The 24,408-nt window shown below is 38.8% G+C and overlaps 2 protein-coding genes across 6 annotated transcripts in view; one reads left to right on the top strand and one right to left on the bottom strand.

Annotated features, from left to right (window-relative positions):
- The first annotated feature begins 414 nt into the window (after window positions 1–414).
- Window positions 415–12,518, top strand: pgr (progesterone receptor). Its single transcript, XM_012868317.3, has 8 exons — window positions 415–1,623; window positions 2,699–2,808; window positions 5,265–5,381; window positions 7,010–7,315; window positions 7,577–7,721; window positions 8,774–8,904; window positions 9,201–9,358; window positions 9,446–12,518. The coding sequence occupies exons 1-8, from the start codon at window positions 818–820 to the stop codon at window positions 9,602–9,604; spliced, it is 1,932 nt and encodes a 643-aa protein (XP_012723771.2). The 5' UTR covers window positions 415–817; the 3' UTR covers window positions 9,605–12,518.
- A 352-nt stretch (window positions 12,519–12,870) lies between these two features.
- Window positions 12,871–24,408, bottom strand: part of LOC105930209 (rho GTPase-activating protein 42) — a 129,616-nt gene continuing 118,078 nt past the window's right edge. For 2 of the 5 annotated variants that reach the window (XM_036149643.1, XM_036149644.1), the window contains 6 exons: window positions 23,574–23,724; window positions 22,935–23,327; window positions 21,395–21,551; window positions 18,709–18,771; window positions 18,532–18,611; window positions 12,871–16,500 (listed from right to left, as the gene is read on the bottom strand). In XM_036149643.1, coding sequence (XP_036005536.1) covers window positions 16,412–16,500; window positions 18,532–18,611; window positions 18,709–18,771; window positions 21,395–21,551; window positions 22,935–23,327; window positions 23,574–23,724 — 933 coding nt within the window. In that variant the 3' untranslated portion in view covers window positions 12,871–16,411. Of the gene's footprint in view, window positions 16,501–18,531; window positions 18,612–18,708; window positions 18,772–21,390; window positions 21,552–22,934; window positions 23,340–23,573; window positions 23,725–24,408 lie in introns of those variants that run through there. The other 3 variants (XM_012868303.3, XM_036149642.1, XM_036149645.1) reach the window with 2 other exon arrangements.

Consider the following 24,408-nt stretch of genomic DNA (forward strand, 5'->3'; position numbering starts at 1 on the left):
AACTCACTGCTGGTTTCTCTGAGGCAAAAGGAAAGATCAATAAATAATTAAATAAAGCTTGTGATGTATGGATATGTTTGAGCCTCTGAGTATAATAGCTAAATCTGCGTGGATTACTCTAAATCCACAATAGATTTGAACATGTGCAACATGTGATTACTCTTTAAAGTTGTTTATTGTAACAATAAACCGCCTTACAACCCCATTCAAATGTTGGGATGACTTATCAAAACATCATCCTGACGTTTCTTATCATCCAAAAGGTGAGGCCATTAGTTTGAAATCGTAATTATGTAACTCCTATTTGCATCTTGGTGCACTCATTCGTGATCTTTAGGGCGGAGACTTCATGGCCCTTAACACCACAACTCTCCTGACAAGGATGCCACTTTTTAGCTCTGCTGTTTGGGTGGAAGTACTTTAATCCAAACAAACCTTTAGGGCTTTCCCTCCCCTCTGGCTAATCCTGCGGAGAAACGGATCACCATAAGGAATATCAGAAATGACAACGACATCGGAAAGAAGGTCATGTTGTTTTCGGTCAAGGTATTCTGTTTGTTTTTGTAAAAAGAGTATACAAACGCGATCTGCTTTGCAGAATAGAAGCTCCTTGCTTTACAGACACGTGGAGGAAACTTTTAAAGTATCGCAGGGTGTTTGGTTCGTGCGAAAGGCAGTCACAGGCAGGGAGGAGGATTATAGGAAGGTCTCCGAGCTGCTCCTTATCGCGCTGTAACATCCAGCCTGCAGACGCACTCAAGACGCGTCTTCGAGCCTCAGAGAGGAGAGGGGAAAACAAAAAACAAAACAACAACTAATGGAAAACAAAATGAACGGAAAGATGAGCGCCATCAGCACCACTTCGATTGCTGATTCCACTGATTCGAGAGTAAGTGACATGATTGATGGCTTCAACAGGTCCACCAAACCGCCCGCGCGTAATTTGGCGAACCCAGACCCTTTAATTCATGGTTTAAATCTGAGCGGGGACTGTTCCGTTTATAAAGACTGCAATGTCGTCGGCGCTGCCGTGTCTGCTAAACAGTTTTATGACAGCAACAGTGATTATTTAAAGTCCGACGTTCCCTGGGAGGACTTTGTTAAACTCCAGAGGAGCAGCGCATCTATTTCGGAAAGCTTGCCAGGGGCGAATGTAAGCCTCTCCTCCGCGTCCGGGGCTTGCAAGTTCATCAAAGACGAAAAGGAGCCCTCGGTGATTATGGACACCCCCTGCCCGAGGTTTGACGCATCACCTGAGATCCCAGGTCTCGACACCTGCTGCGACACCGACAGCAAGCACCACCTGGGGCTGGAAGTGGCTCCCCGGCCGCGGCTGGAGGGCTCTCCGAACTGTCTCATAGAGTTGAACCAGCCAGAGCAGCTGGGGAACCCCGGAAGAACCGACTCCAGGTGCGCTCTGTCCGCCCATTCACCTGCGCCTCTCGCCGTGTACAAGGCAGAGGCTTCCCGCTGGCAGATCCAAACCTCCACCTCTGAGTCCCAGTACTGGCTCCATTCCACAGGCATGGCCGAGACAGACGCGTTCTCAGCCAGCAGCTACGACGGGATTCAGAACCACACCCAGACCCAGAGGAACCCTTCACCATTCGCCACATTTCCAGGGTAAAACACTTTGCACATATTGTCTTACAAATTATTGCCTTTTGGCTCAGTTTGATGCCCAAGGATAAATGTGATGATAAAAAAGTCTGCAACTAGACGTTTTTTCCACATCTAAGACCAAAGGTGCCAGAATCAAATGAATTATCCCTCCATCCATCCATTTCCACTCATCCATCATCAAATAAATGTTAAATACATATTTATGCATGTGCCAAGTTACGAAAAACTATGCATTAGATAGATATCAAAAATAATTTGGGTATGTATTGGATATAGAAGTAAATGAGGAGTTAAATAAACTACCATTTGAAGATGTATTTATCTTTGTAGTAATTGATTTATTATTTATTCTGTGCTTAAATAACTTTAACGCTTACAATGATTTAGCAGATAGACCTAAATATCTAATTGGTTGACTTGCACTTCAATTTAAATGTAGACCAATCATCTTGTCAATAGCAGTATTAGTCCCGCCCACTCATGTTGATGGAAAAAGCTGACAAATACGTAGAACATGATGTTCCAACATCGTTAAATAAAATTAATACCCACAGAGTTATATGTGCTCTTAACATATAATGATTAGGATTTTTTAATATCGAAGTATGCAATTATGTATTTAATGAATTAGCTAAAATATAGGTAACCCAATTAAGTAATACTATAGGTAAGTCAATTAAGGTATTCAGGTATTACATTTATTTGCTATTTAACAATTTTAATAAATGCATTAAATAAATAGCATGTCAATAAAAAATGTAAATGCGTTAATAATGTATAAAACAATAAACATTTAAATACTAAAGATATTAACCATTAACTTCATTATGTATCCAAAGCATACCATAACATTTTTTATTAAATTTAACTTTCTTATTTATCTACATTTTTTAACCTTTCCAATAGTTATTGATAAATTTAACTATTTGTTTGTTGTATGTACTGCCAAATATTTCTTAAAATCAACACACATACATTTTTTCTTTATTGAGATTGGCACATTGAGTTTTAACAATTCTGGTCCTTGATGAACTTAAGTCTCCATAAAAATGTAATTGTTTGGTCTATTTTCCAGGATGCAACCTCAGAGAATGTGTGTTATCTGTGGTGATGAAGCATCTGGATGCCACTATGGCGTCTTAACATGTGGGAGCTGTAAAGTCTTTTTCAAAAGAGCAGTGGAAGGTGAGCAATGAGTCGAAATGTTTGACCGCCAGATGTTTTTAATTGCATCTTTTGACTTTTCTTTCCTATACTTTCTGTTTGGTTTCCATTCCCGAAAATGTTGACCATCCAGCCCCCCCCCCCCCCCAACACACACACACCTCACAAATTCATTGGAATTATCCTAACAGGGGAAACTGGGTTGCAAAATGTCTAGAAGAGTATAAGTGATTCAGAGTCTTTAAGTGTCTGATAAAATGATTTTGGTAGTCACTAACATTCAAAATCTAACAAAAATCAAATTATATGTTTTCATACTTTTTTCTGTGGCAATTATGCTATAATTGTCAGATATGATACTGTAATTCTAATATAGTGAGCTCAGTAATGAGAAACTTCCTTTTTGCAACAACAAGTGTTCACACATAAAAAAAAAATCCAACTTTATTTTTTTTTTAAGAAAAAAATATGGGAATAACTCATTCAAAAAAGTTATGTGAATGTTTTACTTTAAACTCAACCAGGCAAACATTAACCTGCTGAGGGCTGCTTTTGCTAACACTTTTTAACCATATAAAACATGGTTTTATTTTAATTCTGCCTTACTGATTAGCGTTAACTTATGATTGCTGTTATTCCCACCCTTGTTTCTTGGGTTTTCTTGGCCTACTTTTAACCATATCTATGACATGATAGTAAAGTAATTTGGAAACACTGCTATCTGTTGAAGGCTGCTGCATATTCATATATTTAGCAAGTGAAACCGCTTTTGTTATATGTGGCACTCAAAATGATACCAAACACAGAACTGTATCTAAAATGACCTCATTCACAGATTAGAAAATCATTCTGGCTTCCCAGAAACGTCTAATTTTGTTCATTGAGCTTGTTATGTAAACCTCTTTATAGTGTCACATAAATATGACACTGATCAATCTATGTTAACTCAAACTCCCAACTTAAATGTTCACAGCTGTTCCCGGCTGACATTCATAACAAGAACTGATACATAACTGACTTTATTTATGTTTTACATCCATATTTAGAAAAAAAAAGGCTGACAATAGTTAATTCTCAATTCGTTTTTAACTTTTATTCAGTGGTAACTTGATTTTGCTAGCTACACCTGGAACAACTTCTGGGTTAAAAACAACTTAACTCAAAAATGGATGTACCCAGGGGTACATGGACATGTTACATGTCCATGTACCCCTGGGCAAGGCCAAAATTTCCTACTGATCTGCTAGCGGAGTATGAATGTGTGCAGGTTAGTGAAAGTGATTGTGTGAATATGGCTTAAAACCACTATGAGAGGTCAGTATGATTCACACTATACAAACTCTGTCCTTTAACCATGACTGAACATGCAGTATTTGGTTAAAATGAATGATTTTCAGTTTTAGCTTAATTCTGCTTTAAAAATGTTTCAGACTCAGCAATATACAAACAGCAAACAAATTTTTAAATAAATAACTCAATACAAAATAGAATCAATGTTGACTTAATAGCGAGTGTTAGCATGAGCTAATGCTAGCCAAGGTTAACTTCTTAGCTGCTAAAAGGCTAATCTGATCTGAAGGGAACCAACTCGTTCCATATGTGAACTGGAGTCATTAACAGAATTATACAGCATAATTGTATCTACTTTCCACTTCTTATTTAATTTAACAAAAGAGATCCAGTGGAGTCTCATCAGTTTTTATTCTTGCAAAGTTCGAAAGGGTGTTATGTTAAGAATGATGCAATCTTTTGCATGTATGTCCCATAAAATTAATTTATATGCATATTGTTTTGACTTTGGCAGAGAGGAAAAGACTTCACGAGCCTTCATCAAGTTCAGCATGTAAAAAGACTTGAAAAATGAAAAGAAATGCAACAGTAGGGAAAGTTTTCAAAGAAAATAAATGTAACAGTGTTGAAACATGCCTATATTTGGGGCCCATTAGAGACTTTTTAGCCTTTGAACCACACGTCTTTCCTGCTTACCATGTGCATATGGGATACCATTTCATATTTACACATGGCTACATGTTGTATAACAAAAAAAAGTTTATTTATTTATCTTGTAATTTTTTTTTTCCACAAACAAAAAGCCCAGAGTTATACACAAACACTGCAACCTTCCGTGGTCGTTGTTAAAGGTTATTAGAAACAGTATCACTTCGCACAGTGTACACCATGTTCTTCATATTGGACTTTTTTTTTTTCTCGTTATCTTGCAGAGCAAGATATAGTGAGAGAGCCACTATGTCTCACCATGGCCATGTCACTCTGTCCTCACAGCCTTGCCTCTATCTAATTTGCCTCTTTAGGTCTTTTAGAATGCTGCCTGGGTTTGGAGTGGTTAGTCAAGGGCCCCCTCAACACTTTTTCCCCCCTCTCATCATCATTTACCTCCCCTGGTTCCCGACATATTTAGAAATCAAGCATTGTTAAAATTGGATGTATTGTCTGTCTGTGCCCATTCCCATCAACAGGCCATCACAGCTATCTCTGTGCTGGGCGAAATGACTGCATTGTGGACAAAATTCGGAGGAAAAATTGCCCCGCGTGTCGCCTCAGAAAGTGTTATCAAGCAGGAATGATGCTTGGAGGTAGGATTTCTTTGGATTTCTCTTTGAACAATTATGAAATTTCCATGTTAGTGTGCTTTTGTGCAGTCGTAGTAGGAGTCTCCCTCTTTAGGGTCAAGCCTGATTTTATTTTCTCATTAAAAGAGGATCTATTTGTAAGTTTTAGGTTTACATTAATATCTACAGTAAATCTCAAAAGTATGCATACCCCTGTTATAATCCCAAGTTTTTTAGACACAAAAAATGAGAGCACAATAATTAATTTCAAAGGACTCAATCAGCCTCCCACATTTTGACTTGGTATAATTTATCTGCTCTACCCTGCAAAGTTTTCTAATTTTGTCAGATTGTTAGGGACATTTCTAGTCCCCTTTTCAGGTGACCCAGCGAGGCCCCTCAATATTTAGTTCTGAAGCATGCAAAAACTTTAATTGTCCTATGATTAAACCATTATTTTGATGCATGCTTGGACTTACAGCAATGCTGAAAATGAAGCCTCTCTATATTCAGCTGTAGGGCTGGGTATCATCTAAGATAAGCCGATTCGATACGATTCTCGATACATAGCTCATGATACAATACGATTCTTGATATAGCTCAGCTTGATTTGATTTGACTCCAATATTGATATCAATTACATTATAATTAATGCTCAAGGTTATTCAATAAAAAATACAAAAAAAAAAAAAAAACGGGCAAATATATTATACTTATGTTCAATTTATTGAACACTGATATATTAACAGGAAAATAAAGTGTATTTGGTTCAATGCATTTAACGTATCACAGAAACCAAAAATGTGCCCAAACATCTGATTTTAGGGACGAAGCCCTTCTAAAATCCTGTCGGCCATTCCGCAAATTCGTCTCACTTGCTCTTCCTCGATGAGAACAGTATTGGCACGCTGTAATAACGCCCCCTAGGGTTTGGGAGGTATATCGATATTGAAAGCCAGAATATCGATATTAAATCGTTTTTAAAAACATCGATATAAATCTTTGTATCGATTTTTATGCACAGCCCTATTTGGCAATCTAGACGACACCCGACAGCTTTGGGTGACAGCTGGCTGGAAACTCGGAGCTGTTTAGAATTTCATCCATCTTGACAAAAACCCGAGTTCTATCTGATGATAATTAACCCCACATCATAATGCTGCCATCTCCATGTGTCACTGTAGGCATGGCGTTTATGGTATATATTGAATCAAAGTATAGTCATCTCAATATCAGTGCGCTCAATATTATTAGCGTCACAAAGGACTGTTTGAAATGTAGTAATTCTTGCCTAAAACAGTGTGTTCCAAGTGTGTTGAGTTTAAAATTTACAATTTATAATTAAGCTGATTTAAATTTGCTAATGTAGGGTTCAGCTTGTTGGATGGAATCTCCTAAGTTATGCATAAAATGCTAAAGTTTGCAGAGTGCTGGAAGGATGACTGAGAAACACAGGAATGGGCAAATTGTAGTCACTGCAATTGATATCATCATCACAATATTTACAAATATCACAATTTTCTAATGCTGTGCTGGGTTACTTGGTAAAATGCCAGTATTTTACCATTTAACTGGGGATTTTTACTTCGTGTTGAAGGAAAACCGATGTATTTCAGTGTTGGATTTGACAAAGCTCTCTATTTGTGTCACAGGCAGGAAACTGAAGCGTTTTGGAGCCTTGAAAGCTTTAGGTCTGGCCCCGTCCCTGATGTTCCAGTCCCATTTGGCCATGTCCGGGGATGGCCAGGCCTTGACATCCATGTCTTGTGTACCAAGCATCCACGAGATCCAGCTGTCCCAACAAATAATTAACGTCCTGGAAAACATCGAGCCCGAGATTGTGTACTCGGGTTACGACAACTCACAACCCGAAGTCCCCCATCTTTTGCTCAACAGTCTCAACAGGCTGTGCGAGAAACAGCTGCTGTGGATCGTCAAGTGGTCCAAGTCCCTGCCAGGTAACAGCTCTCTGCATCTCAGGGTTACCACATTTGTTGTCATGGGGACGGCGCTGGCAGACCTCGCAAAAGGTCTCAACATTAAGTGACTCCTATTAGTCAGAAGAAGTGTTTAACTCTAATCTCGCAGAGAGCAACAGAACAGGAAAACCAATGTGCTGCAGTGATCTGTTATGAGTCATGCTGCATCAAAATAACAGGAAGAAGACCTGCTGAAGTGTTTCGGTGTTCTCCAACTCTGTGTTCTACTTTCTCTCGAAGGTTTTCGGAATCTGCACATCAATGATCAGATGACTCTTATCCAGTACTCGTGGATGAACCTGATGGTGTTCTCTCTCGGTTGGCGCTCCTTTCAGAATGTCACCAGTGAATATCTATACTTTGCACCTGATCTGGTTCTCAGCCAGTAAGTGAACTTTGCACTGGCTTGAAAGATTATTCACAGGTCTAGCCCATTTTGACATCATGTCAACTTACGACGGCAAACGTATTTTATTTAGATTATATGTGCTAGGCGAACACAGATGTGCATAAATGTGACACACAATACCCATTTTTTAAAAGTAGCAAAAATTCTGAAAACTGGGGTGTGCTCTTGTATTCTGGCACTTTTCATCTAATGCCATTAGAAGTCACCTTATAAGTAAATCCAAAAGTGTGTTATTTATTTTCAGTATAAATTCACTTGTTCTGTAAATGCCTCATATGTTTGTTAGAGAGCACTAGTGAACAAATGGCACCAGGAAGACATGCACAGCAAAAATGATGTTCCATGTTTTAATAATTGCCCAGAACTTTGATCAGTCTATCATCTAAAAGAGTATTGCACTGCTACAAACCTAAAAAACACGTGGCTGTCCACCTAAACTAACAGGGCAGACAGCAAGGACATCAATAAAAGAAGCAGAGGAGAAGCCTAAGGTAACTCTGGAGGAGCTGCAGAGATCTGATGCTGAGGTGTGAGAGACTGTTGGTAGGAAAAGTATTAGTCGAGTCCTCCAGAAAGCTGGTTTTCAGCGAAGACAGCGAGAAGTTGTAGTTGTAGTTTTTGCCAAAAGCAATGTAGAGGAGTCAGCAAACATGTTAAAGATGGTGTTTTGGTCAGATGAGACCAAAATTGACCAGAAAATTCAAGGTTGCTTAGAAAACGAGTCTTTATGGATGCTACCCATCCAGTGTGACTGAGCTTCAGCGGTTTTATAGGGGAGAATGGACAAACACTAGATGGGCAAAGCTGGTAGAGACATACTCTACAGGCTTTCAGCTGTGAAACAGCGGGAACATGGAGTTGTAACCTGACAAAAGGGGAAAAACTTTTCACTTTTTCAATGTGCTGTGCATAACAGGCAATCTAAACGGAGTTTCAATTCATGAGGGATTAAACAATGAAAAAAAGGATACCATTTTGAAAAATATACTATTACTTCAAACTTTACATGTTTTTTATTTGTTTTCTAGGGAGCAAATGAGGAGATCACCCATTTATGACCTTTGCCTGGCGATCCAGTTTATTCCTCAGGAGTTTGCCAACCTCCAAGTGACCCGTGAGGAATTCCTTTGCATGAAAGCTATAATATTACTCAATACAGGTAAGGACCCCTAAACTGAACACAATCATTGCACAATGTTGCATTCAGAAATGTGAGGCTTTGATGAGAAGCTCCCACAGAGCCGAACAATAACAGGAGTGCTGAACAAGATCAGACCTCGCATAGATTACTGTAGCAACTGCTGTCAAGTTCTCTTTCCTTATCAAATAAAAACGTTATTCAAAGAAGCAGGTTCCTTCTAATGAAGCCTTTTTACAAATAGACGAAAAGGTCAACTTTACAAGTGAATGATTTTGCAGATAAGCTTTACTTTTTTTTTTTTTTGCTTGTCTCAGTGCCTCTTGAAGGCCTGAAAAGCCAGGCAGCATTTGAGGAAATGAGACAAAACTACATACGAGAGCTTTCCAGAGCCATCCACATGAAGGAGAAGGGCGTGGTGGCCAGCTCCCAGCGATTCTACCACCTTACCAAACTGATGGACGCCATGCATGATGTAAGCATCTTTTAACGGGCACGAAGCTCTCAGTTTGTGTGTATCTATTGAGCACCAAGACAAACGTAAATGTCTCCTCTCTGACAGATAGTGAAGAAGGTCAACCTGTTCTGCCTGAGCACCTTCATCCAGGCGGACGCCATGAAAGTGGAGTTCCCGGAGATGATGTCAGAGGTGATCGCCTCTCAGCTTCCCAAGGTGCTGGCCGGCATGGTGAAACCCTTGTTGTTCCACACAAAGCAGTAGCGCAAAAACAACATCCCGACTCTGGCGGCAGCGTTTGACTGGGTTATTGCTGCAGAATACTGGATTCTTCAGACCCCGCATTGCACTGTAGTCAGTTATATAAACGTTGATAAATGCCTCAGGGTAAGGCAGAGTGATCAACAACAGACCAAGTGCCTACAAAAGCATTCATATCCTTGATTTTTCTTTTTTTTTTTTTTTTTTCAATTTCGGGTTACATTACAGCCACAAACTTTAATATATTTTATTTGAGTTTTCTTTGATAGATCGACACAAAGGAGCGCAAAAGTTTTAAGAGGAAGGAAACTGATTGGTTTTCAAAATCTAAACTTTATACAGACCCTCGTGTAGCTTCAGCTCTTTTCGGTGATAGCATTGCATATTTAGACTCAATTTCTTTGCCCAATCTTATTTGTGAACTAGTTCAACAACAATTTGACTCTGACTGGGCTGTGCTAACACAGGAATATGCTTTAATTTAAACCCCTCCATTCTAGCTCTGGCTGTACGTTTAGTGTTGTCTTAGTGGAGGTTGAACCTCAGCCCCAATCTGAAGTCAATTGCAGCTTTTTATAGGTTTTAACATTTTCCTTTAGCTGTCCATGTTGATGAGGAGCATCCCCACAGCCTAATGCTGCCACCTCCATGTAAACTCCATAAACTCTTAACTTCCTCATAACCTTAATTTTATCTGTGACCTGTGTGGTCTGTAGTGTGAAGTGGGCTTCATGATATTGTCGGTTCACTGATGTTCTCTAAAAAAAAACATCATCTGTAATTCTAATGAGATTAAATTAAACACAGGTGGACTTTTTACTATGTAGGTAATTCTAAAGAAGATTGTTGAAAATCATCGTTTTTTACTTCAACTTTACAATTAGACACTAACGTGTGTTGGTCTATCACATAAAAACACAATAAAATATATTAATGTTCATGGTTGTAATGCGACGAAATCTGAAACACTGCAAAGGGTATAAACATTTTTGCAAGGCACTGTATCATAAATATAATACAGTGGCCTTAACAACTATTGTTTTTTGGTACAGATGTGTAAAATTACATATTTACTTTTTAATCCTTCTTCTGTCAGTAGATATAAGCATGTTTAGTCATGTAGCTAGTTTCTTTGAGCAATTTCCTGACTTATGAAGATCAACACATGTCTGCCTTACTTAAACTGTCTGCTCTCCTGTCTTTCCCATTTTGGAGAGCAACCCATGAGAAATGGGGCTCTGTGTCATTAATTGCTAATCAAAAGTTTCCAGATATAATCAACATAAAATATTAGGAAAAAAAATCTCAATAAAAAATGTTTTAGTTGCACTTGTTTAATTTCAGTTGTTTGGCTTTGTTTGGATTCATGAGTAAAAATGAAAGCTATTACGTAATGATGTGAGCTTTGTTTTCATCAATGAATAAATGTACTCAAATTAAAGGTTAGATTTTTCAAAAAAAAAAAAAAAAATTCTCAGTGTGAGATTTTACTACTGCAATATAATATACAGCTTTTTACACATCTCTACCAGAAGTTACAATAATTGTGTAAGGTTCTGTAAATTCAGATGCGTCAGTCATTCAATCTCTCGTGTATTCTTGTGTATCAAACATTTCCCATCCTGCCACTTGTGTACAGTTTTATCAATTTGCAGGAACACAGTAGATAAACAAAAAAAGAAACATCAGAAATAGAAATACTGATATTTTTGTACTGAAGCTGAAAAAAATAGATATACAGAAAAAAGTCTAACAAAGCTTGCCTTGTTCGAACAGAAAAATGACATAACCTATTGGTGTTATAAGATAACCAGATTAAAATATAGTCAGGGGAAAGAAAACAGAGATATCTATAGTCAAGTATTTCCACAGAAAAATAAAACTAAGAAACAACTTGCGTATGTGCACAAAAAACAGGATTTATTTTATTTTCAGAACCGACAAAATTTATCATTTAAAGAATAATTAATATTTTTTATTTTTTTTCAAGCCAGTGAAGTTCATGACAAAAGTAACAAAAGTGAAAACTGTTTAATTAAATCTCTTTACGTTTAAAATGTAACTAATCACTCAAACCTTAACACATAATCCAACTTTAACAGCGTTTGGATTGTGGTTGTTGCTGTTGTAGCTTTGATTACCCTAGCAACATGGATCTGAATTAAAACATGCATGGAGTGGAAAAGTATTTGTGCCTTCATAGATTTCTTCTGTTTCACACTAAAATGCTTCAAATCATCAAACTCATCTTAATGTAATTTCAGATTAACATGAGCAAACATTTAAAAGCACTTTTTAAATAATGACCCCATTGGTATTTAGGGAAATACAAGCTATTGAGACCTATGTGAAAAAAAAACCAAAACACCAAAACCCTCTATGTGAAATCCTAAATTAACCACAATTTGTGAAAGTTCAATTTCACTAGCAACATTTGGACCTAAATACTGCCATACCTTCTCAATCATAAGGTCACTTAAATACAACCTGTCTGACAACATGAAGTAGGCTAAGAGAGCTTTAAAAAACCCTAACACGTCATTCACTGATCTAAAGAAATTCAAGAACAGACGAGAAACAAAGTAATTTGGCTTAATCAGTCTGACAGCATTATCGGACACTTTTGTAGTCCAGTGAACCAAATGGAGAAAACATAGCAGTTGTGAACCTTCTCAGGAACGAGAAGCATACCAAAATTCATCTAGGAGGACACAAAATAACCCAGAACAGCATCTGAAGCACAGAAGGCCTCAGTTACGGTCAGAGTTCATCATGCAACAAAAAGAAAGAGACTAGGCAAAAATGGTATCCGTAGGAGAGTTCTAAGGCAAAAGTAAAAATTAAAAAAAATCATCTTACATTACAATAAGATCTAATTAAATGTATTGATCACAGAATTGGTAAAAAAAAAAAAAAAGTGGGCAGCAGCAGCATACTGCCAGCCGTTATCACAAATGCTTAGGGCAGTTTTTGAAGCTTATAACCCAACCAGTTATAAAGGCCACTGTTTTTTTATTCACTCCAGGTTCTTTGGGCTTTTTCCATTTAATAAATAAAATCATTTGAAAACTGTTTTTTTAATTACTCAAATAATCTTTGTCTGATATTAAACTGTGTTTGACGTGAAATTTTTATATTTGGCAAAAATGCAAAACCAGAAGAAATTTGTAAAGGACAAATACCTGCGATACTTTACTTATTTATCCCTCAACAACAGGAAAAAAAAACATGTATTTGAGCAGAAGGTTTAATCATTCACTCTTTTTTCCTTTGCTGATCTGTTTCTTTAGGATGAATTAAATGTTTGCAAGATATCCCGATATCTGTATGGAAAAGGGTGCCAAGTTTGACATATTCAGGATATGAGTATAATTTCCGTGACATGCCCCGGCAAATTCATTTACTGTAGGGGAGTAGTAGTCCAGCGCCAGTGTTCAAGGCCAACTCGCATTCTTCGAAATGTAAATGGAAAAGAACATCCTGATCCTGGCAGGAGCTAGATGTCAAATCTACTCCCAAATACATTTTGGGAAACCGGAGAAAGTTTAACTTGGGAGTTTTCTTTTCAGTTTGTAATAAGTGAAGAGCAAAAAAAAAATGATTGTGTTTTTCTTTGTTTTTGTTGTATCTTTATCTGAAACTGTATTGCTAAATTTACCTATATAGACAATTTTTGATTTCTAGTGTGGGGACGTTGTGGAGAAGAGTAAATAAGTATTAAATGTCTTCTTTAACACATTATAATATTATACTTGTCTAGTCGTCATTACTTGTACACCAGTGTACCACTGACCACACAATATACATTGAGGCAAAAGGCTCTATCTTTCATAATAATAATAATAATTAAAAAAAACTTTTACATACAAAATATATTTGATGTGCCAATATTCTGCAACAAACAGTTACACAAATTAATTATTTAATAGAATTTAAAAGAAAAAAACGTGTACAGTAGCGTTTAACTGACGAGACAGCGCACAGCAGCCAGCAACAGTTTCAGTGGATGAACAGTAATCAGAGTCCAGAGATATTCATGTGCAAACTATGACTATGATAGCTTTTTCTTATATATATTCTAACAGAAAAGACAATTTTCTTATTTGACATCACAGCTTGATCAGGTGGAGTTCATGAAAAATGTTTCTGAGGCGACTGATTCGTGAAATGGAAAGTTCAGAGGGGAAATATTTATGAGAATAAAATAACTCCAAAGAAAACTGATTGTACTGTGATCATGAAGGCTAATGCTAGAGATGAGTGCCGTCATTTATTATATTTGTGTTGGATTGTAATGCTAAGCCTGCTTCTCCTCATTTCCCTGTGGATCCACTGAATACATGAAAATGTCAGATAGAGAGGTATATAATTGGTCATTAGTTTGCAAAAGCTTTAACAGTCATACCTGCTAAAAATCCAAACAATGTAAAAACGACAGTTACAGCTTTAATCAAAGATTTAGTCTTACTCCTCATCTGCATGAACATCTAAATAATTGTGTTTTTAATCCAAACCAGGCAAACTTTATTCAAAAGGCCCTTTAAAAACAGCAGGCACAGAATAAAGTGCTGAACATAAAGAACTAATAAAATAAATGAATAAAACCTTAGAATTAGAACAAAGAATGATTAAATTAGAGATATAGATGTTGCATATAAGACATTTTTTTTCCAGGAAGACAAGATAAATCCTTGGGAACACAGGTTTGAATCTGTTGTGGATGTTTCTCTAATCTACACGGGATCAGAATCATACATTTAGTTCAGGCTCAAATATACATGTGCACCAACAAGCATGTTTGGATAAAAGCCTCTTAACCAGAGACAGTCCAGAAGCTTGTTAATGGCTTCACAAGGCATTTGGCTTTCTCTGCAATCTGCTGAGTATTTTACTGCTCTTCTTGACTCAGTTTTGCAGACTTGAGTTTGTTTTTCTGGTACAGAGGTTTGGGCTTTGGGAAGGGCGTCCCAAAGGCCTAACGTTTGTCATCTGAACCCAGTTCTTATGTGTCCGAATCCTTGCCTTGTTAAATTTATTCCTGTCCTGCTGTTGACTTAAGGTGATGCAAAAGAACTGGAACTTACATTTAAGTGTTCTTACACTTAAATTTAAGAACTTAACTTACATTTAATTAAACTTGTTAATATACTAAGTCAGTTAAATATAACTTTGTCATCATAAATTGCATATTTTTTTATGCATTTGACTTTAGTGCTTTTACATCTAGGCGATCTAAATTCTTTTGACTTCCTCATAAGGCTTTAAAACGCTTTAAAACGTATTTACAATAGGTACTATCCAGCCGTTAAATGTCCTTTTTTTCAAACCAAATGTACACTTTTCTGTGGCGAAGGAGCCGGTAGTGAAAAAGAGAGAAATGTTTTGATTTTATTTGTCTAAACTGACAGTAAAGCTTGCTCAGGTGAACAGTTCTTTAATGGTTTTGTGGGGAAAGCAGGTGGACTTGTGAAAAATTCATTTCAACAGGGCTTATTGCTACCCTGACCCATGGGGATTGTAGTTTTGTCAATCTACTAACATCTGAAATCCTCAACATAAAGCTACAAATTAGAGCACAAGCAAATGCCTTCATCACAAGTCATAATGGAAAAAAGTCTAACTCAAATACAATTTGAGACCTAGTAATAACATCTGGACAAATTTAAGACATTTTGAGGTCTTAAATTAAGACGAGTACATTCAAGACGTTTTCATGACTTTTTAAGACCTTGCAGAAATCCAGTCCTAGATTTAAAAGCCTCCCACTGACTCCAAACATTTCCACATGTCTCGTCTGGCCATGAAACTTTTCTCCAGAACTCATTCGGCTTCACCACGTGAGCAGCTGAACGCATCAGTCACGTGTTAAGGGGCTGATTTTGGAGTTGCGACATCTTCTCTTGTCTATAATCTATCTACATATTGATGCTAAACTTGATCCACTATGGATGCTGACACTGGTGTTCCAAAAGCTTCCAGTTTGTGACAGGATTGAGCCTGGGTGGTTCTTCAATATTTAAACTACTTTCCCTACATCTATGGTGTAGATGTTGGGTGTAGATCACCATTTGGTGAGATGGTTGGAACTTTGGCATTAATTAACTAATTAAAACCGATTTTGAGGTTAATGTTAAGTTTCTGGGACACCCTGGCCCTGCGATAGACTGGCGACCTGCCCAGGGTGCACCCATTGACAGCTGGAGATAGGCACCAGCACCCCTCGCGCCCCTAGTGGCTAAAAGTTACATGGCACTGCCTGAACTATTGAGAATGAGTGGACTATATGCATAGTTTTGACTGTTTTGATCAAAGAAAATCCACAATAAATTCACATTTGAGGACCAAGGTCTTGCTTTCAAATTAATTAAAGTAGTAGGGCGAATTCAGGTCTATTGGAACTTAAGGTAGTTTAGAGACAATTTTAGTAAAAAAGGCATTTCTACAAGTACTTTGACTATTTTACTAGTACAAAACAGTGATTTGGCACCCATAGCTTTGCTTTATATACTGTAAGGCTTAGACTATCTAAGGCATGGGCAAAATGTCTTTTTACTTATTCCGTCCAAAATTAACTTGTCCAAATTCACCCGCGTCCTCCCCATATTGCTAAACCATTCCACCCTGGAAAAAGAATGACAGAAATTTCCCTACAAATCCAGAAGTAATAAAAAAAAATTCATGCCAATGATGAGTGTGTGTAAATCTCTGACCAGTAACTGCTTGTCGGGAACATCTCGACAGTTAAGAGCAATAAGCACAGAGTTTTTTTTTTAATGGATACCACAAAAAAGATGGCAGGATTAGCCTCTTTTACAGGTAAACAACATAATTCTCTGGGATTAAACCTTTTTTCCCCTCGTACGTTGCCTGCAGCCAGCCCGGTTCCACCGAGGGGTAGACTAAAGGACATCAGAGAGAAAAAAAAACAAACAAACAAATGTAAGTCTGAGAGGAAGAACAGGTTGTTGAATCAGCTGATTAGTTAAAGTACTTAATATACAGAATCTAATGAAAAGCATACTAAAGATTCGGAGTCAGTCCACTATTTCGAGTCACCTGTTAGGGTATATATTACATCTTAAACTCACATGCTTGAATTAATTCCAACAGGATTAAAAAAGTCAACACCAGTAAGGTAATTGCTGGGTTAAATGGGGGAAAAAAGGAAAATGCTTTGTCCATGTGGAGAGCAATAAAAGCATTGGACCTGCTTGTAAATGGTAGGGAGCATTTGTTGACGTTTTTGCATTTGGCTGCAGGCTCTGCTGGCTGTGTTAACAGGGAACAGGCACCGGTGCCTTCAATCTCTAGGTTACAGTGACCTGACTGCACTGGTTAGGGGCCAAGTCATCACTTTATTGGAAAAAGAAAAGCAGGAGGAAATAATAAAAATCCTGTGGTTGTTGGGGTTTTCACCATGTATAGATGGATGTGGAGTTGTTATATGTCACATTTCTTTTCCATACCTCCACCAAACATTAACCTTTTAGATGCCAGTATACAGGCACATCTCAATAAACTACATAAAACATCAAAAAGTTTATATAGATTCATTATTATTCACTCATTATATAGATTGATTATGTAAAGACAATATATTTTAACATTCATTTCTATTCATTTTGACGATTGCGGCTTACAGCTAATGAAACCCAGTTTCTCATCAAATAATAAAATCAGTTCAATGATAAAATATATATTTTTTTTATATATAGACATGTTATCCTACTGAATAACATGTCTATATACTGTAAGATAAATGAACTCCACTTGGTCAAGGCTTATTTTGCATGAATTGTTGCATCAGTGTGGTTTGGCAGGGAGCTGATCAGCCCATTGGGACTGCTGGGGTGTTAAAGAGGCACAGATTGCTTTCATGGTGGGCTCCAGCTTGTCTGCATTGTTGGGTCTGATGTCTTTTGTCTTTGTCTGCACAACACTCCATAGTTTTGCTCAGGGATTTGGGTCGGACAAGTCTGTTGGCCAATCGAGCACAGCGCCATGGTCATTAAAGCAGGCATTGGTACTTTTGGCAGTGTGGGGACGTATCAAGACCGGCTGGAAGATGAAATCAGAATCTTCGTTGACCTTGTTGGCAGAGGGGAGCGTGCATGGCTCCAAAAAGGCAGCTGGAAGACTGTGCTGCTGACTTTGGACTTGAGAAAAGACCATGGACCAACACCAGCAGACAACACGGCTCACCGAAATATCCTCGACATTGAAACCTGACACCGGACCTGAAGCAGCTTGGATTGTGTGCCTCTCAGCCCTTCCTCCAGGTCTGGAAACTAGACATGAAAAAACTACTTTCATGGTGGAATAGTGCAGCTCTTTTTATTCTTAGTCCAGCTCAGATACCTCTGTGGTAGTCTTTGGTGTCAGACTGGGTGAACAAAAGGGATGTAACAGTTGTAGTCCGTGTTCTTCAAGTATTAAATCTAGTGGATCCATAGTCTCTGCTTTTTGAATATCTGAGCTGCTTTTTCACCTTTTTACATCATAGTTTTTCCTTCAACTTAACTTTAATTTATGACGCTTGCACGCAGCAATCTGGGAACAACAAGCATTTTTAGGATTGACTTTTTGCAGCTTATCATTGACCAGTAGTTTCTGCACTTTTCTCCAGATTGTGCAGGCAATAAGGAGGTCCTAACACAACATTTCTGTATTAAAAATAATTTTTTTATACGCCCTTTGGCATATTCTAATATTTTGTAGCTTTACAGCTTTGGCTGTAACACATAATCTTAAAAAAATAAGCAGAAACAGATGCTTGAAAAAGTGTCCTTGTATGTGTCACCTATCTCTATAAAAATTTGTTTCACTTTTTGAACAAAATTAAGGAAATAAATGTCATCTTAATGATATTTCCTGACCTGCATCTATGCAAAAGGAAGCGACTTGATAAAGAGGCTGGGGTGTTTCCTTACCATTTGAGAAGTGCGCCCCCTGGGGGAAGCTGAGCTCGTTGCTGTGCTCTGCCTCACAGGAATACATAGCCTTGGCATCTCTATAAAGCAAAGCAACGATATAAAGTCACAATAAATCTGAATGGCAGAGAGGACTAATAACGAGGTCCACATGTTGCAGACGGTGTTATGTTTTACCTTCCTATCGGGGCGGACTGGGAAGAAGAGGGGTTTTCAAAAAGCAGCGCTCTGGCAGCAACCCTGATATAAAAGGGAAATAAAATTCAGTCGTAAAAGAAAGAGAACTATTCTAATCATAAAACATCTCACAAGTTACACAGTTTTAAAAAAAAAAATACCATGCTGCGTAAAACAGGCATCTAATCCCGACGGACCTTTTTTGACCAAAACACGTAGGTTCACTAAGCTTTGCCAACACTTTGCATTGTTTCAAATGAAGTGAAAGGCAAAACTACATATAAGGGGAGGCTTCCTTCCTCCAGGAAGACTGTGCTTCTCCGTCGTGCAGAATCTAGTTAAAATATGCAACACGCACGCACGCATGACCCCCAGTGCACGCCAGACGTAGGAGTCAAGGGCATCTGCAGAGCCTAGGGGGCAAGTCGGGCGGGTTCTATACAGGGAAAGGCTTGCTCTCGAGACCGTGTGACTGGCTCCGCAGACACGACAAGTCAAACAATCTATTTGTCCCAGGAGAACGAGCACAGACTGCTGCTGGGTCACATCAACCCCGGAGCAGGCAGAACGTAATTAAAGCCGGCCCTCCCACCAGCGCCGAGAAGACATAAATCTCCAAACATGCACTCATCTGATTTTAGAAACCTCTCAATGCTCATAAACCAACAAGGGAGGAGGCAGACGGCTCAGTGGGAAGAGAGAGAGGGAGCGGGAGGAAGGAAGGCAGAGAGAATCGTTGCTAAGCTATTGTGCTCCAGCCTTACTGGGTTATTGCAAACGTGTGGCGCTGCATCGAATCCGACGCTCTGTCTCTCTATAAATATTCAGGGTCTTGCAAAAATAGTTTCGCCTCTAGAACTTTTTAACATTTTGTCACCTTGCAGACATCAACTTTAATGGGCTTTTTTTCTATTTTTATGTGGTTGACCAACACAAAACCGCGTATAGTTATGGAAAACAATAAATGGTTTTAAACCCTATACAAATAGAAATCCGAACAGTGTTGTGGGCATCCACAGATGGAAGTTGTTGCCCATTCTTTTGTGCAAAATAGGTCAACCTCATATAGATCTGATTGGAGAGCACCTGTGAATGTCAGTCCTCTTGCCACAGACTATCAGCTGGATTTACTTTAACTGGGCCGTTAATGCTTTGATCTCAGATCTTTGATCTCTTCTATTGCAAGTCTGGTTCTTTGCTTATGAGCCATGTCCCGTTACAAGGTAACGGTCTGTCTGTTGATACCTCTAATAAGTTTTTCTCCACTAACTCTCCTGAATGTAGCTCTTTACAGAAGGAACACCTCCCGATGGCATGAAGCTATCACTGCGATGTTGCTCTGCGGGGATTGCGTGACCTACAATATTTCCCTTACATGGTTTGCCGCAAATAGACTTCTGATGGCTTTCAACTTGATAATCTCCAATAAAGGCCCGATTTTTGGAGGCCAAAACCAGTAGTTGTCTTTTCAAGCTGCTCTCCCATCTGATAAACTCGAATTGGTGTTGTTTCCAAATCCCCAAAACTGAAGCTACGCTTGGCATTGCTATCTATGCTGTTTGGGATAGTTTCTCCACTGTTGGTTTCATGGATCAAAAAAGGGTACAACTCTTTTTGAAAGCAGTTATTGCATACTGTGTAGCTGCTCAGTTGCACGTCTGACGTGGCGACTGAAGCAACCTACTTGAAAACAGGTGTTGTTTTCCTGAGTGGTGTGTGGAGCTCTGGCTGTATACCGTAATGAGTTTATAGACAAAAACGCCTGCGAAGACTCTTTCAACACTTATTGTTGTTAACTTTATTGCTATCATAATAAAAACCAGAAACTATTGTAATAAAATTTTATGTCGATATCTCTAAGCCCTAGTTTGCAGCTGTGCTATAATGAGATGATGGATTCAGCAGGGCTCTGTGAGATGTTCAAAACTTGGGATTTGGTTTTATAGCTCAACGTTAAATTTAAATTCTTCACCTCTTCATCCATAAACTGTCCGCTGTGTTCTTTGGTCTGCATTATATTGTTCCGCAGATGTTTCTGAGGCCTTCAAATAAAGCTGCATGCATACTGAGATTAAACCACATGAGGAGATCCTATTTACGAATCGAGTGGCTTCTGAAGGCAACTGGCTGAATTAGATTTATTTTAGGGGAATCAAAGTGAAGGGGAGGTGGATAAATGCTCGCAACATCTCTGAGATTTCTTTTAGATCTTTTAGATTTCTTTTGTTAAAAGCTTTGTAAACCCCTCGTCTGTTCCTTTCTCCTGCATAATCAAGAACTTTATGATTGAAACAAAACAAAATGTACACAAAAGATTCAAGGGTTGTGGACATTTTGCAAGACAACATAAACAACCCATAGTAATGTTTATCTAAAAAAAAAAGAAAAAAAAAAAAGAACAAGGGTATCTGATTTTGGTGTTCCGCTGGATAGCCGGTGAAACATTTTGTCTGCAGAATATCTCTGGAAACTTCGATAAAAGTTTTCAATCTTCTGCTTGTTCCGAACAACAACACCAAGAAACCAGATATGCCACCAAAACGGATCGAATTGCTGAACCGCTCCAGTCAGCTAATCACTTCAGGACAACGGAACAGATAAAATGCAAAGATAAGATTTCACAGCTGCAGCTGCATTGAATAGACGCAGTTAATGAAAAAAGGGAGTTTTTTTTAAGTCGTATTACACGGAGCCAGGCCTCTGGTAGCCGTTGTTCACCGACGCGTCCATCCTGCGGCGGATCACTTGCTTCGGTGGAAGGGTCGGGTGATCACCCGGCTTCAGACTCTCTCTGGTCTCCAGTGTTGATAAGCTGTGGACGGATCCCAGGCAGCTCCGCTGGCCTTGGGAGCGAGACACACAAAATAACAGTTTGATAGATGCCTCAAAGACACAAAATCTGATAGCAAAGCAACCGGCAGCAAATAACTCAGGAAATGAGATATGAGATTACCCTTTTCATTCTGAAATTTAACTGGAGCTTACGTCAGTGGGAACCAGATGTTTACATACAGTATGCAAAAATATTGCTCCCACAATAGGGACATCTGGGTGTTTATTATTCATTTTCCTTGTATTAATTGATAATACGGAATATTCAGGTAAAAATGCATACATTGTGTAAAAATGCAATGTTCAAGGCAGCTATAGGGATATTTTTCTTCCTTCAGATCTAGAGGTTTACATACATTTATTTAGTATTCAGTGGAATTGCTTTTAAACTGTATGACTTGGGTCAAATGTTTTTGGGTTACTTTTCGTAATTTCACAACAGTTTGCTGGAATTTTGTCCCCTTTCTGCTGACAGGACCCGTTTTACTGCGGCATGTTTCTAGGCTGCTTTTTCAATTGTGTCCACACGGCCACTCCAAAAGGTTGACTTTGTTGTTGTGAAGCAACATTGTGACTAACTTGGTGTTATGGTTATGAACATTATCTGTTTAGAAGAACCATTTCTGTCCACGCTTACGCTTCCTGACTGCTGTCTTGAAATGTTGCTACAACATTTCCACAAAGTGTTCACTTCTCGTGATGCGCTCTATTTTTGTGAAGTGCCCCAGTTCCCTCCTGCAGAGAAACACCCACACAACATGACACCGCCACCCTTGTGCTTCCCAGTTGGTGCAGACCTCTACCTTTTTTCCCCTTAAACAGTTCAATGGTCATTATTGACAAAAATAAAAATTTTGTTTAGCAGACCACAGGACATGTCTCTAGAAATGGTTTTATCCAAGAGTGAATTTGAAAAGTGAGGGTCTTTTAATGTTGCATTTAGAGCTATGGCTTCTTCCTTGATGAGTGACCTTTGAGCCGATGTCTATACGAGACTTTTCATTGTGGATGATGAGGCTTCAGTCAGCACCCTAACAAGGTCTTTTGCTTTTATTTTTGGGTTGATACACACATTTCACACCAAAACAGGCTCATCTTTGGGACTCAGAACCCCACCATGCTCTGAAAGGTGTGAGACCTGGAAATTCACAGGCGGCTTATGTTCTCTTAACGGACTAACGTGACAATTTTAAGCATCTAAATTTGTTCCCAAGGATGAACCAGATTTGTGGAAGTTCCTGACTTCTTTGGATTATTTATTTTTTCTCCATGAAGTGACACAAAAGGGAGCAGAGTGTTTGAGGCGTTTCCTTCACATCGGGTTTGCACTGTGACTGTAACCCTGATTTTATCCACACCGTCATAACAACAACAGCCACCTCAAATCGTCCTACCGTCAGATCCTTGCAGTGATTTCAGGGAGGGGGAAAAGGTGCGGTTCAGCAGTGCTGGCTTGAGGTCAATGCGGCAGTGGGGGGCTTTTTTGGGTGCGGGAGACAGCCGAGGCGCGGTGCTGACAGAGGACAGGCTGAAAGTGTCCTCTGAATCTCCATCCGTTCGACCTCCCTCCTCCCTGGAGCTGGACTCGGGGCTGCTGACACACGCGCCGCTCCTGGGGCCGTTGGAGAGCAGCGATGGGGTTCGGCGGAGGAGGTCGGCCATGCTATGGCTCGCCCCCGGTCCCGAGGAAGCAGTCTTGGAGGAGGTGTTCTGCTCCGAGGAGTGGGAGGAAAGAGACTCCAGGCTCCCCATGGGGGTGCTGCTCGGACTGCTGCTCAAGGTGTCACCTATGCAGGGACCAGAAAGGAGGCATGCACGGCCCTCATAAAAAAAACCTGCTGTGTTACTTCTGATTAATGCTTTACGTTAGCTTTAGAAACATAATTATTATTATTAGAGTCACTAAAATATATTCTTGAAGTAATATTTTAAAACTTGGTAAATAATGTTGAGCAAATGTTTGAAAAATCTTTACGGCCACTGACAGCGTGTGAAAACCTGTGGTGGTACGTAATCACCACTTTGGTACTCACTTTCTGCATCTGCCAGGCACAGCGTTGGGGTATAAAGACTGCGGGGCTTGCGGGGCCCCTTGGACAGGCAGATGGCCCTGGTCCTGCGGGAGCCGGTCCTGCTCTGCGGTTGCGGCAGAGGCACGTTGGGATCTGGAGGCTGGTGAAAGATCTGTATGAAAACGAAAAAGAGCATTGCTCCATTACAATGATCTTTACAAACTTTGTTTCAATTAACAGGTAAAAGGCTCTATTTTCCTACTTTCCAATCTGTAATTTAAATGTTTATTTTAGACTTATGTGATGGATCTACAAAAAAAGAGTCTAAGTAGGTGGGTGAACAGCTATGCACGCAGAAATGTTCCGTTATTTTGTCCAATTTGTTGTTTGCTTATAATATATCATCAAAATTGTAGACATATTCTGTAAATAAAATGGTGCAAACTCTCAAAGAATCCATTTTAATTCCAAGTTCTGAGACAACATGGTATAAACATGTCATTATTGACATCAATGGTATAGATGTGTAAAAAGCTTTAAGATTTGTAATTAATCACAGCAGCAATACAATACATTTTGGTCAACCTTTGATTTAAATTCCTTTAACATAGTGAACAAAAAATACATTTGTTTAGGAATAATTGCTTTTAGGAAAATAATTTAGGAAAATTTCATGTGCCAGGATTACTGGCACTCATAACAACTCCTCTAGACTAAATGCAACTGAAATGTTTTGTTAGAATATAAAATAAGATAGGCTTTATTGATCTCACATTGGAGAAATTCACAATATACTTCGGCTTTTAGGTTGATCAGAATGTGTAGTAACGTCTTAATTAGTAACTTCTGACTTCCT

Source organism: Fundulus heteroclitus, chromosome 18, assembly GCF_011125445.2.
Source record: "Fundulus heteroclitus isolate FHET01 chromosome 18, MU-UCD_Fhet_4.1, whole genome shotgun sequence".
In the NCBI taxonomy this organism is placed as follows: Eukaryota; Metazoa; Chordata; class Actinopteri; order Cyprinodontiformes; family Fundulidae; genus Fundulus; species Fundulus heteroclitus.

Excerpts from the sequence above, each read along its gene's own strand:
- pgr (XM_012868317.3), top strand. The coding sequence starts at position 818 with ATGGAAAACAAAATGAACGGAAAGATGAGCGCCATCAGCACCACTTCG. Across the intron at positions 5,382-7,009 it reads AGCAGGAATGATGCTTGGAG|GCAGGAAACTGAAGCGTTTT; the intron begins GTAGGATTTCTT and ends TTTGTGTCACAG. Across the intron at positions 8,905-9,200 it reads TATAATATTACTCAATACAG|TGCCTCTTGAAGGCCTGAAA; the intron begins GTAAGGACCCCT and ends TGCTTGTCTCAG.